Raw genomic sequence first — 12,502 nt, 5'->3', positions numbered from 1 at the left:
GTTCCTCTTTCCTGCGTCAATTCTTCCCTTCAATCAAGTCTCTGCTCAAATGTCACCTCCTCAGAAAGACTTTCTTTGTTGATGGTATTTAAAGTAGTGCAGCACTCACTCCCCTCTCATTCGATCTTATTCTATGCATCTAAATATGCATCGCTGTATTGCCTGTGTTTCCTCACTGTAATGAGCCCAATTCAGAGCTCACATATGTACCTAACAGAATTGTATGCTCGTATGCATCAAATATACACAAAAATGTTCATAATAGCCCCACATTGGAAACAGCCCAAATGTTTATCAATTACTTTATAGCAATGAAAATGAATGAACTATGGTACATGCCAACATGGATAAATCCCAGAAATATAATGTTAAAAAAGGACCCAGAATACTTCATGCTGTTGAAAAAGGCAAAACTAAACTGTAATGTTAGAATTCGGAGTAGTGGTTCCCTTGGGATGGGGCGCCCAGAGTGGCCTTCTGAGGTTCTTTTTCTTGAGCATGGTAGATAAATCGTTTGAGTGAAATCTTTTGAGTTCTAGGTCAGATATTGTCTCCTCTGTAAAATCTTTCCTAATTCCATGGACCAGGTAAGTCACTCTGTCTTCTCCAACCCAACATTAGAACAATTATATTATAGTTGTTACATTTTCTAAGGGAGGGGGGTCATCTTATTTTTGTAAATTTAAGCATTTTGACTGACTGGCATATAGTAGGTGCCCTGGAAACGTGTTCTGATGGAGAGACTGAGCCATGAAGGAACTTCTTAACAAACAAATGAGCCAAGGGCTCTGCCTTCCAGTCTGGTGCCCTCTCCTTCATTTCCTGTTTATAGCTGAGGTTCGAGAGATCATCCCACGTTATGTTATGTCTGGAGAGCCCAGGTTTGTGGGCACCTGTTTGTCGTTAAAAAGGAAAAGTGTTAAGACTTTCAGGTAACCGTGAGTGGTCTCAAAGACAGGCGGTAGGATGAGATCACGGCTGAGTTGTGGTAACCCTGTAGCTGAAGAAACAGGATGTCTCTGCCTGTGCTATGCGTGGCTGCAGAGATTAGGCCGTGACTTGGCTTGTTCAGTAGGCTCTGCCAAGAATGTTTCGCTTCACATTTATGAAAGGATCCGATAAAGTTATCTTCTACCATTAAAAATCTATTTGCTTTGTAGGGCTGTTGGTTTTTTCCCCACACAGAAGTTCTATTAAACCAAGGTACTATAGCATACCAGAGTGTCCTTTTTTCCTTTTAATTTTAAAAATTTCAATAAACATAAACTCGGAGAGGGTGATCAAATGAGCATAAATAGAGCTTCCAAAGCAAATTGTGTAGCTCCTCCGAAGGAAAGTTCCTTCCCAGTTTCTTCTTATTGGAATAACTGGACCTCAGCAGTGATTTAGCTGAGTCCCAACTGATGAATTGAGATTTCCATGCCAGGTTTCATTAAGGAACCCAGGATAGCATCTGTTCACTTTGAAAAGAATTCTGGCGATTCAGCAGTGCCTGAACATTTCCAATGTATATTTTGATTAAGACATTTTTATTGGCACATATATTCTTTTCCTTTTTGCTAACCCTGCTGTGAATGTGTGCTTTTCTGCAGCTGTGGTGCTCCCATCCAAGTTTCCGAGGTGAAGCTGCTTTCCTTTTCCTCGGGGCAGCTCACCGTTTTCCTCCCTGCCGAGGTGAAGATCATAGGGACAGAGAACGACCGCGTCCTACCTCTGCAAGAGTTGGCCATGAGGACCCTGCATCACACCTGCCACAGTTTTCTGAAAGGTACATGGCCTTTGGTTTTTTTTCTGCTTCTTACGCAGTGAATTTAGGAGTTGTGTTGATGCTGCCTATTTCGGCAGTGTTGTGTTTTTTTTGTTTTTTTTTTAGTGTGGTAGATACACAGAACGTATAAAATTGACATTTTTTAAGTGTTCCGTTCAGTGGCATTATGGACATTCACACTGTTGTGCGATGGGACTTTTTTTAATCAGAAGAAAAGTTTTCATGCTGTATCCACACTGATCCCTTCAGCACCTCCCATAGACAGAGAAGCATTTACTAAAACAGGGTCTTCAGTCACAAAGGACAGAGGTTAAAAGTTAAACCGTGTGGTTTAAATGAAGGAAATTGGTGTTTGGGATTCTGTATTTGGGGGAAGTGAGAAGGCTGGCAGAGGCGCTCTCTTCGGTAGGAAAAAATTTGCAAAGATCGTATCCTTAAAGCAAAACTGGGTACCTCTTCCAGCCGAGCAAATTTTTATTTTTTTATTTATTTTTTTTGCCTTAAAGCGTCCTCACATCTGAGAAATTCATGTTCCTAGAGGGGAAGAAATATCAGGAGCCTCTCTTCAGTATTACCACAGCGTGCCAGCTCTTGGCTTGGAAAGGATTTGGCAGTGTATAGATTTCATAGGTCTTGTGGAGTGGATATCTGAGCTGTTTCAGAAAGCACGAGGCAATATTAGTAAGAAAAACACATTTCAAGTGTTTTTAAAACTGCTGTTTTGTCTTTGCTTTGGGGAAAAAAAGGGCCATAAAAAGACATCTAACATTAACCTTCCAGGAATGCCTAATACAAAGTTGTTTTGGCAAAGTAAACAGAAAATTGTAATTATTCCCCTATGAGTCAATTACATTTTTCTGATTATTGATAAGTCTGGACAGATGTAAACAGTGACGAGATAACTTGTATTTCCTGCCCAAAGATGAGTCAGTGACATTTAGGTTTCACCTCATTAGGACCATTTCTCTGTCTCCTGGATGCTTTTACCATCAATAGCAAGCCCAGTATATGTTTGTGCTCAGAATTGCCTGCGCCACTGGGGTGTTTTGCTTTAAACGTTTCTTTGGCGTAGCTCAGACGAAGCTGAGGAGAAAGCACCCTATTTTGATTAATGATAGCTCGTGGGAGTGAGACAAGGAAAAGCTTGGTTTCATTATTTTTCCTTTTCTTCATTTTCTTTGTTTCTCTTTTCATTCTTTTCGGTAAACATAATTTAGCTTGATTGATCCTAATGCCCCAGAGATTTAGGAAGAACTTAATGAACGTCCATTTTAGTTTTCAGTCCCAGTCTTTTTTTTATTCTCTTGTCTCTCCTAGAAGTTTATAAACCCTTTCTGGGTAAATTCATGTCTGTTTGATCTTTGTTCTTAAAGAATGTTTGGTCTTATTCTTTCCTTGCCTCTGCCTCAGGACAGCTTCTGGTTGCTCTTAAAAGAGCAGATTTAGGTTTTCTCTTAGTATCAAACATGTAAAAAAATCTTTCATTTCCAAATAATGTGACATTTTTATTCAGTGGGTCTCAGATAACAGAATTTTCAGCATGCAGTACTTTTGAACTAACTGAACTGACTTGGCAACAAAGAGACATATAATATCTTAAGAAGCCTAGTTGAAGGAAATCTGACTTTTTTTTATTTGTGCATGATTTTCTCTTGTGTTCCAGATTTGAACTTCCTGTCTCCAATCTCATTACCCAGAAGTCTCCTGGAGCTGCTGCGCTGCCCCCTGGGGCACTGTCACCGGTGTAGTGAGCCCATGTTTACGATCGTCTACCCCAAGCTCTTTCCCCTAAGAGAGACACCGATGGCTGGGCTGCACCAGGGGTAATCATGCCTTAAGTGGGCACTGAGGCTTACACCTGGGTGAGGGGGGGGCGGACAGGGAAGGTGGGGGACGTGCTTGCAAGTGTGACGTCAGCAGCTTTCCAGGGGCACAGAGTCCTTCCTGAGATACAGTTAAATGAAACAAATGCACATTTTCAGCATCACAGGAAAAGCGGACTTTCCTTTGTTACTTTCTGGTCATATACAGAACACTTTTTTTATGTATATTATTTTATAGCTCATTCTTTGTGGGAGTGTTTTCCTGCGACTCCCCTATTCACAATAGTCTTTAGGCAATAAGGAATGTAAGAACAAAATATTTCAGGACCAGCCCAGCCCTTCTGTTTAATTGGTGTTGCTAACTGAGTGTGTGGCTAAACAGTGTGTGTGTGTGTGTGTGTGTGTGTGTGTGTGTGTGTGTGTGTGTAGGTGTGCACACACACGCATGCATGTGTTTCTGTTTTGAATTTATATCCCTTGCAAATGGCATTCTCTTGCCAGTCTCTGTTTCTTGGCACAATGCCTCGAACTTGCTAAGAATGTTCACTAAGTAAAAAACCCCATACTGGTAGTTTCAAAAAAGATACCAGACAATTAAAAATAGGACATCAAATGAAAAATCCTCCATTAGCACAAGCATAGCTTATAGATTTTCTAAATTTAGGATTTTCTAAATTTGTAGTTTTCAAAGTTAAAAAAAAAAAAGTACTGTAATACCTCCCTTATCCACCAATTGTGGTATTTTGGGTTAGTAAGTTTTCCAGATAAGTTTTTACCTCTATTGGTGCCAAGAAGTGTTTCCTTTGTAATCATTTTTATAGAATGAGAGCAAGCGTGGGCAGGGTGCTGCACCCCTATGAGCCTCAAAACGGGGACAGGACAGCCTGCTAGGGCCATTGTGAAGCTTAGCAGGTCCTCACTTGCTAAGGTGAGGCATATAATGGGTGTTCAATAATGGTACCTAGTTTCCCCAAAAATAAGACCTAGCCGCACCATCAGCTCTAATGCGTCTTTTAGAGCCAAAATTATAATAAGACCCCGTATTATATTATGTTATATTATATTATACCCAGTCTTATATAAGACCAGGTATTATATTATATTATATAGTAAAATAAGACCGGGTCTAATATTAATTTTTGCTCCAAAAGACGAATTAGAGCTGATTGTCTGGCTAAGTCTTATTTTCGGGGAAACATGGTACTTACCTTTTCTATCTCTGTACCCACTCCCACCCCAAACTGCGTTTACCTTTTTCTTATCCTGAATAATCCTATTTTGCTATACTTTCAGTTCCTGTTCCAACTCTCTATAGTTTTAATGTTTCCTGGTTTCCTCTGCCCGCCTACGGAAGCCCTCCTCCAAACGCTTTCTACTTGATCCTTCTAATCCAAGGTGATCAGATCACCAAATTTATCAGAATTCCGTTTAAATTCGGGTTAAAAGGACTGAGTCAGGGTCTGAGTGTAATACTACACGAATAGAATTAACAAACAAAGCATACACATCCATAAGCAGCAACAATGCATAGTGGTCAACTGCATGGGCCTGGTTATGACTCCTCCACTGGGATTCCTCAGGCAAATTACTTAACGTCTCTGAGCTTCATGTTTTCATCAGTAAAACGAGCATAATGACAATATATTTAATAAGGTCATCGTGAGGAGTAAAAAAGCCAGGTGGTGCCTGGCATGTAACAAATACTAAGTAAATGTTAACTATTACCTATTTTTGTAGCTCAGAGACTTCTTAAAATTTCTTTCTTGGGGGTGTGTTTTTAGCAAATGAGTTTCATATCTGTAATATCCTAGGAAAATCAACCAATTCATTAAACTATGGTAAAGTCCTAATGCATTGTGATTGCACAATTTCCTATAGAAGACATTTCCTTACTGAAAAAATGAAAGCAATTTAATATGGTTAGAATGCTGTTAGTAGCTGATAAAATTCTAAATACCTATTGAAAAAGATACACTTTCTTTTTATCAAGGTAATGAATTTGTGAACATAAAGTAGGTCCTTCAAACGAAGTCATTTTTGTGTTACTTTTATAAGCAATTTGGGGAAAGTTAGTCAGTATTTGCATATTCCATTTACTGCTACTTATTTCTCTGCTACAACCTAGAAATTCACTACGAATAATCTTATTTCAGAACATAAATACGGGGGTGCCAAAAAAATGTCTACAAGTGGACTCTTTGGTCAACGTTGCTCAAGCAGTCGTTCACCATAATCAGAAGTGTCTGGACGCTGATGGAAACCACTCTGAGCACCTCTTGTAATCACAGGAGTCAAATGTGACTTGTATTCATCTTTTGTTATCGGTATATATTGAGTATAACAATTTTAAGACAGTTTTCCTTTCTTAAAATGTGTATACATTTTTTTGGCACCCTCTGTATAATAGTATTAGTTTGATAAAATGTGTGTGTCAGCTACATGGGACTTGAACAATGGATGCCCTTTTGCTGAGCGAAGCCAGAAGTGCCTGTGCTTATAGCAAAGATGAGATGCCAAGATATAAACCTGGCTTCCTGTGGTGAGTTAATGCTAGGGTCTGAATTGGAGAGTTTGTGGCTTTCATTTGGTCTACCCGATTTTGCTTCTTCCCATGTTGCTATGGAGAGTGGATTAAAAGCATTGACTTCAGTGTCTACCATAGTCTTTAAAGTCCATTTTTTGGTCACTGAAAACCAAATACTTGAATCTCAGTAGCTTATCGCTGAAAGTAAAAATCAATATTTTTAATGTCATAACCTCTCAAAGGTCTTCATAACATTATGTGTTAAGTTGTCTACTACAGTTAGTTCAGTTTACATTGCTTGTCATAAAATAATGCATTGTATTAGCCAATATCTAAGTCAGTGTGAACATCTGGCATCATTTTAAAAGAACATAGTGAGTATTCTTCTAAAATACCAAGTCCCATACAAGTGTTGTACACATCCAAGCATTAGTGCCAACCTACATTTAATACAGAGTGAAGTAAAAAGAAATTACAGTATTTTTGCATAAACATTAAGTACCCAGACCTTCAAATATCTATAGCAGAGAAGAGTGGCTGGCATATTCATGACTTTTGATCCTTACAGAAATCACAAATTTTCACTCCCAGAACTGATTGCTCATTTATGAAGGTGGAGAGCATCAACTTAGAAGGTTATTTATTAGTATAACAACATGTGTCTGCTTTTTCCCCACACATGTGTGATTCTCACACGTTCTGGATATCCCAGCAGGAAATCAGGCTACCCAGGGTTTGCAGGAGCATGGTATGTGTCTGCTAGGGACGCCCCAACAGAATCCCCCTAAACTGGGTGACTTAAACAACCGAAATCTATTGTTTCCCAGCTCCGAAGGCTTGGAGTCTGAAATCGAGATGTTGGCAGGATTGGTTCCTTCTGCAGGCTGAGGGAGGGATCTGTTCCAGGCCTCTCCTTGTCTTGCAGACGGCTGTCTTCTCCCTTCATCTCTTCACATCCCCGTCCCTCCATGTACGTCTGTCTCTGTGTCAAAGTTGCCCCTTTTTATAAGGACACCAGTGCTGTGCATTAGACCCCACCCTGATGACCTCATCCTAACTTAACTAAATACACCTGCAATGGTCCTGTGTCCAAATAAGCGGACTGTATTACTTTGCTCAGGCACCATAACACAATACTGTAGACTGAGTGGCTTAAACAACAGAATTGTTCTCTCACAGTTCTGGAGTCCAAAATCAGGATGCACATGGTCAGGTTGTGGAGAGGGCTCTTTGCCTGTTTTGAAGATGGCTGCCTTCTTGTTGCCTCGTGGCAGAGAGAATGTGAGCACACGTGCGCACAAGCTCTCTGGTGTCTCTTGTAAGGGCACTGAACCGCCTCTACATCTAATTATCTCCCAAAGACCTCATCTCCAAATACAATCACATTGGAGGTTAGGGCTTAACCATATGAATTTGAGGGGTGGGAGGGGGCACAGTTCAGTCAGTAGCAATCACATTGTGAGGTACTGGGGGTTAGGACTTCAACATATGAATTTGGGGGGATACAATTCAAGCTGTAACAGTCTTCCAAAAATTTCATGTCCTTCTCATATGCAAAATAAATCCACGCCAACCCAACACCCCCCAAATACTAATCCATTCCAGCATCAACTCTTAAATTCAAAAATCTCATCTTAAATATCTCCATCAGGTGTGGGTAAAAGTCGGGTATAATGCCTCCTGGGGCAGAACTCCTTTACAGCTGTGAACTTGTAAAACCAGGCAAGTTATGTGCTTCCAATATTAACAATGGAACAGGCATTTTCTCCCACCCCATAAGTTGCCTTTTCCTTTTGTTGATTGTTTCCATTGCTGTTCAGAAGCTTTTTAGTTTGATGCAGTCCCACTTATCTGTTTTTGCTTTTGTCGCTTGTGCTTTTGGTGTCATATCTAAGAAATCAATGCCAAGAGCAATGTCAAGAAGTTTTTCCCCTTGTTTTCTTCTAGCATTTTTATAGTTTCAGGTCATACGTTTACCTCTTTAATCCCTTTTGAGTTCATTTATTGTTCATGGTGTAGGATAAGGGTTCATGTTCATTCTTTCCATGTGAATATCCAGTTTTTCCAATACCATTTGTTGAAGAGACTCTTCTTTTCCCACTATGTATTCTTGGCTTCCTTGTGGAAGGTCAGTTGACTGTGTACATGTGGGTTGATTTCTAGGCTCTCTTTTCTGTTCCATTGGTCTATATATCCGTCTTTATGCCAATACCATATTGTTTGGATTACTGTAGCTTTGTAATATATATTTTTTAATATTTTAAAGTATTCTTCAACAGATTTAAGTCATTAGCTGTTTCTTCCTTATTGTATCACTCAACAATTATGTATTGACCATCTGCTATGTGCCAAACTGTACTAGGCATTGGGGATTCAGCTTTGACCAAGTTATCGGATACTTTTTTCCCCATACATACCTTACTCCCGAATTTCTAGGGCATGGACGGCAGATCAAGTAGAGAAGCAAGTATGTAATATTTAAGCCTCTGGTTCTGCACATCGACTCTTCCCATGAGAGCTAGTTGCTATTAACATAAATGTAACAAGCAGATACAACGTGTTATTAGATGATTCTCTCGTAAGTTAATTCATATCCAGGCTCGAGGTTTTAGCTGATCAACTCTGTCTAATAAATATTATTTTTCTTTTGGCTTGAATTTCTGTATGAGTCAAGAATGTGCTTTTTGTTTCTAATCAGGAAACACGTTTGCAAAGAAAATACCACATTTTTTATGATTTTTGTGGGCTCCAATATGTGCCAACAACGTTGTGATTTATTTTTTCAGAATGGTGGTATTTCTGTATTTTAAAAGTGAGCTGAAATGCTCTTTCTTCTGCCTCGCCTATAAATATGCTCAGATTCTAAAGCAACAAATGTCACGTCTGATGTTCTTTATAGACTGTATCAGCATCTCTTTCCTAACTGTAGAGTTTATTACTTAGCTCAAAGTATCTCCCCTAAAACTCTCACATCTCTGGTGCCACAGTTCTGGAATTTTAAGGGCCCTAACCAACACAAATGCATTCTTAAAGTAACAGAGTTGGTGTACTTGCAACAACTTATATCATTAATTCAACAGACAGATATACCATGTTTCCCCCAAAAATAAGACCTAGCTGGACCATCACCTCTAATGCATCTTTTGGAGCAAAAACTAATATAAGACCTGGGATTATATCATATAGCATTATCATATCATATATCATATCATATCATATATCATATCAGACCCAGTCTTATATTATAGTAAAATAAGATCGGGTCTTAATTTTTGCTCCAAAAGACACATTAAAGCTGATGGTCCGCCTAGGTCTTATTTTCGGGGACACACACAGTACTATGTTATCAGCTGAATCTCCCAAAAGTAAATGGTACACAGGCTTGGGATTTCTCTGTAGCCTGAACAGGAAGCCCCTAGCTTACCCGCCCGACCCTCCTGAGCGTGCGTCATGAGTTAGCGATGACCCAATGGACGTTATGCTTCAGAGAGTAAAAATCCCACGTCTCTACAGAGTTGGATTCTTTTGCTTAGAACCTTTATTTTTAAAAATTCAATGGTTGTGGTACTGCTTCTATGAATGATTTTCATTGACTACAATGATCTTTAAAAAATGGATCAGTGAGCTGATCCTCAAAAATGTACTTGCCATTTAAGATAACTTGGTGTCTGAGTTTCATTTCAACTGTGATTTATATAAATACATACATTCTGGTGTAGCAAAGTATCTGAACTAGGGTTCTAACCAAATTTAATTTTAAAAAAACATTAAGGTAATACAAAGTGTCTAACAACTTAAAATTTACGTCATTTCCTGAATTAAGATGTCAAAAATGATTCTTACCTTCATGTTGGTTGAGTTTGGGTAGTTTATAGTTTTTAAGGAATTCGTTTGTTTCTTTATGAGCATGAAGTTGCTCATACTGTGTTCCCTTATATCTTTGTAATGGCTGCAGGATCTGTAGTGATATCGTCTGTATCATTTCTTATATTAATTTGTCTCTTCTCTCACTTTATCTTTGTCAGTCTTGCTGAAGATTTATCCGTTTTATCTATCTTAATCCTAGTGAAACTTTCCATTTCATTGGTTTCTCCTCTTATTTTTTTTTTCCCTTGTGCTTTGGGTTTATTTTGTTCTTTTTTATTTTTATTTTTTTAGTTTTTCTTTTGGCATAGAAGTTCAGATTATTGATTTGAGACCTTTTCTAACATCAGCATTTATTTCTATAAATTTCTGTGTCAGTATTACTTTACTGTGTGTCACAATTTTTGATTTGTTGTAGTTTTCGTTTCCATCCAGTTCACGTAAGTTTTTATATCCTTTGAGACTGCCCCTTTAATCCATGGGAAAGTAGTCATTTGACCCACTCATGGGTCAAAGAAGTCAAAGAACTATGTTCTTTAATTTTCACGTTTGGAGCTTTTCCTGTTGTCTTTCTGTTACTGATTTCTAGTTTGATTCCGTAATGGACAGAGAACATGCACTATGATTTTTACTTGTTTGAGACTTAAGATGCTCTTCATGCTCCAACTTCCTGGTAGAAATTTAAGTTATTAATTTTAGAGCATTCTTCTTGTCTAATGCCTCTGTTTAGTGCTATAAATTTCCCTTTAGTACTGCTTTTGCTGGGAAGACCTCCAAATCCCCATTATTCAGATTCTGAAATTACCTCTACAAGCAATCCCTGTGAATACATTTGTAGGATAAATTCCTTAAAATGATGTTTTTTAAGCTCTCTGATATATATGTATTCTAGCTAAATTGGTGACGTTTTCTGTTACATGATTTTTCTCATGTATTTCAAATTCTATCATTGCACTGTTGGTTCTAGTAAGCAGAATTCAGAGCGTAACGTGGAAAAGGCTTGTTTTTCCTTCGCTGCTAACTGAGGGATATTATGTCATCTGAAAACTGCTAATAAAATGAGCACACACATACCTCACTGATGCCAGGTCTCAATTTGAAAAGGAAATTTACATTTCTGCTGTGTACTTTGTGGACCATGCCTAATCCTTTATTTTAACAAAGAAAATGACTGCCTCTGATGGACAGAGTCCTGAGACTTTGACCTTGAATTCAGGATGTTCTTCTCTCCCTTTTCTGCTCTTCCAGGAGGACAGCTGTCAGTTTTGTGGCTTACTGCTGCTCCACCCAGTGTCTGCAGACTTTCGACCTGCTGAGTTGATAAACACTCGAGAGCCTCAGGAGTGCTGCCAGCCCGACTCGGCACTTGCCTGCATGTCACACACACTGTGTGTGCGGCCGAGGACAGGAGAATCCATCCAGCCAGGCCAAACAGGCCCTGCCATCCGGTCCTGTCGGATGCAGGGGCCTGCAGAACTCTCTGGAAGTGTCATGACAGCTTCAGAGCTAAAATGCCTTCACCCTGCCCCCACATTGGAATATATCCTCCCCCAAATTAAGGACCCTTTGTCTTCTGTGTTTTTCTTTTTATCCCTGTGTCTCATATGCAAACTATTTAGTTTGATTAGTTTGACGTGCCTCCCAAAATCTAATACAAAGCAAGTTTCCATTCCCTCAAGAACTATACTTTGATAATATAACCAAATTAATTTTTGGACACACATGCCTTCAATAATACTTCTAATCTCTCTCCTTCTTTCTCCAGAGAATGCTTTACCCCAGGGGTTATTCTCTAGGTTTTTAACAAATTTCAGCAATCCCCGTGGCCTCAATACTGACTAGTAGTGGGGGAGGGGGTGTTCCTGGTTGGCTGTGAAGTTAGATTCCAGGGGAGCTCCTGTAAGTGTCCTAGCAGACACCCTCTGAAAAGCTACAACCTTGTTTATGAGTTCTGCAGCATATCAAGAGACTTTTGTGAGGGGTTTTAAAAATAAAAAATGGAGGCTATAAATGAAATACACTCTTATTTTGAAAGGCTGTTTACAGAAAAATAATTTTTGAAATTTTTGATTTCCCATTAAGATTTTTTTAGTACATATATATGAGAAGAGTTTGAGGAGTATTTGAGGCTCTAAAGGCCGAATCCTTTCCTTTCTAGATCTAAACATTTTCTGGCTAATGAGAAAAGGGGAGAAAAAAACACATCAAAATATGTCTTCCAGGGTTTCTTGCTTACTGTTGGGTTTATTATGGTGAAATTTATATTGACTTTGACATATTTTTGTGACGTGTGACAAACAGGCTTCAGCTACTTCGGCTACTAGTTTTTAGCAGGGGGATTCAGAGTACTGCTTGGGTACATTTAATTAAATCCTGGGTGCATTCGATTATGTTCATTGTGACCCTAGATGTCTGATGTACTTAACACTGTTGTCCAGATACCATTGAGAAGATACAGGAAGAACAGGTCCAAAGTCAGCCTTGGGCTTTTGCCAAAAGACCATAAGTGGGAAGTCTGGGACA

The 12,502-nt window shown here is 39.0% G+C and overlaps 1 protein-coding gene across 3 annotated transcripts in view; it reads left to right on the top strand.

The window, feature by feature from the left end:
* The window catches only part of LRRC28 (leucine rich repeat containing 28), an 80,695-nt gene extending 69,157 nt beyond the window's left edge, over positions 1-11,538 (top strand). For all 3 annotated transcript variants that reach the window (XM_019726661.3, XM_019726660.3, XM_019726654.3), the window contains 3 exons: positions 1,593-1,768; positions 3,432-3,591; positions 11,228-11,538. In XM_019726661.3, the coding sequence (XP_019582220.1) occupies positions 1,593-1,768; positions 3,432-3,591; positions 11,228-11,300 (409 nt within the window). In that variant the 3' untranslated portion in view covers positions 11,301-11,538. The remainder of the gene's footprint in view (positions 1-1,592; positions 1,769-3,431; positions 3,592-11,227) is intronic.
* Positions 11,539-12,502: the final 964 nt, after the last annotated feature.

This window comes from Rhinolophus sinicus, chromosome 13, assembly GCF_057876585.1.
Source record: "Rhinolophus sinicus isolate RSI-liver-muscle chromosome 13, RSI-T2T, whole genome shotgun sequence".
Classification (NCBI taxonomy): Eukaryota; Metazoa; Chordata; class Mammalia; order Chiroptera; family Rhinolophidae; genus Rhinolophus; species Rhinolophus sinicus.
The sequence above is the reverse complement of the archived record's forward strand: the minus strand, read 5'-3'. Positions and strand labels throughout refer to the sequence as shown.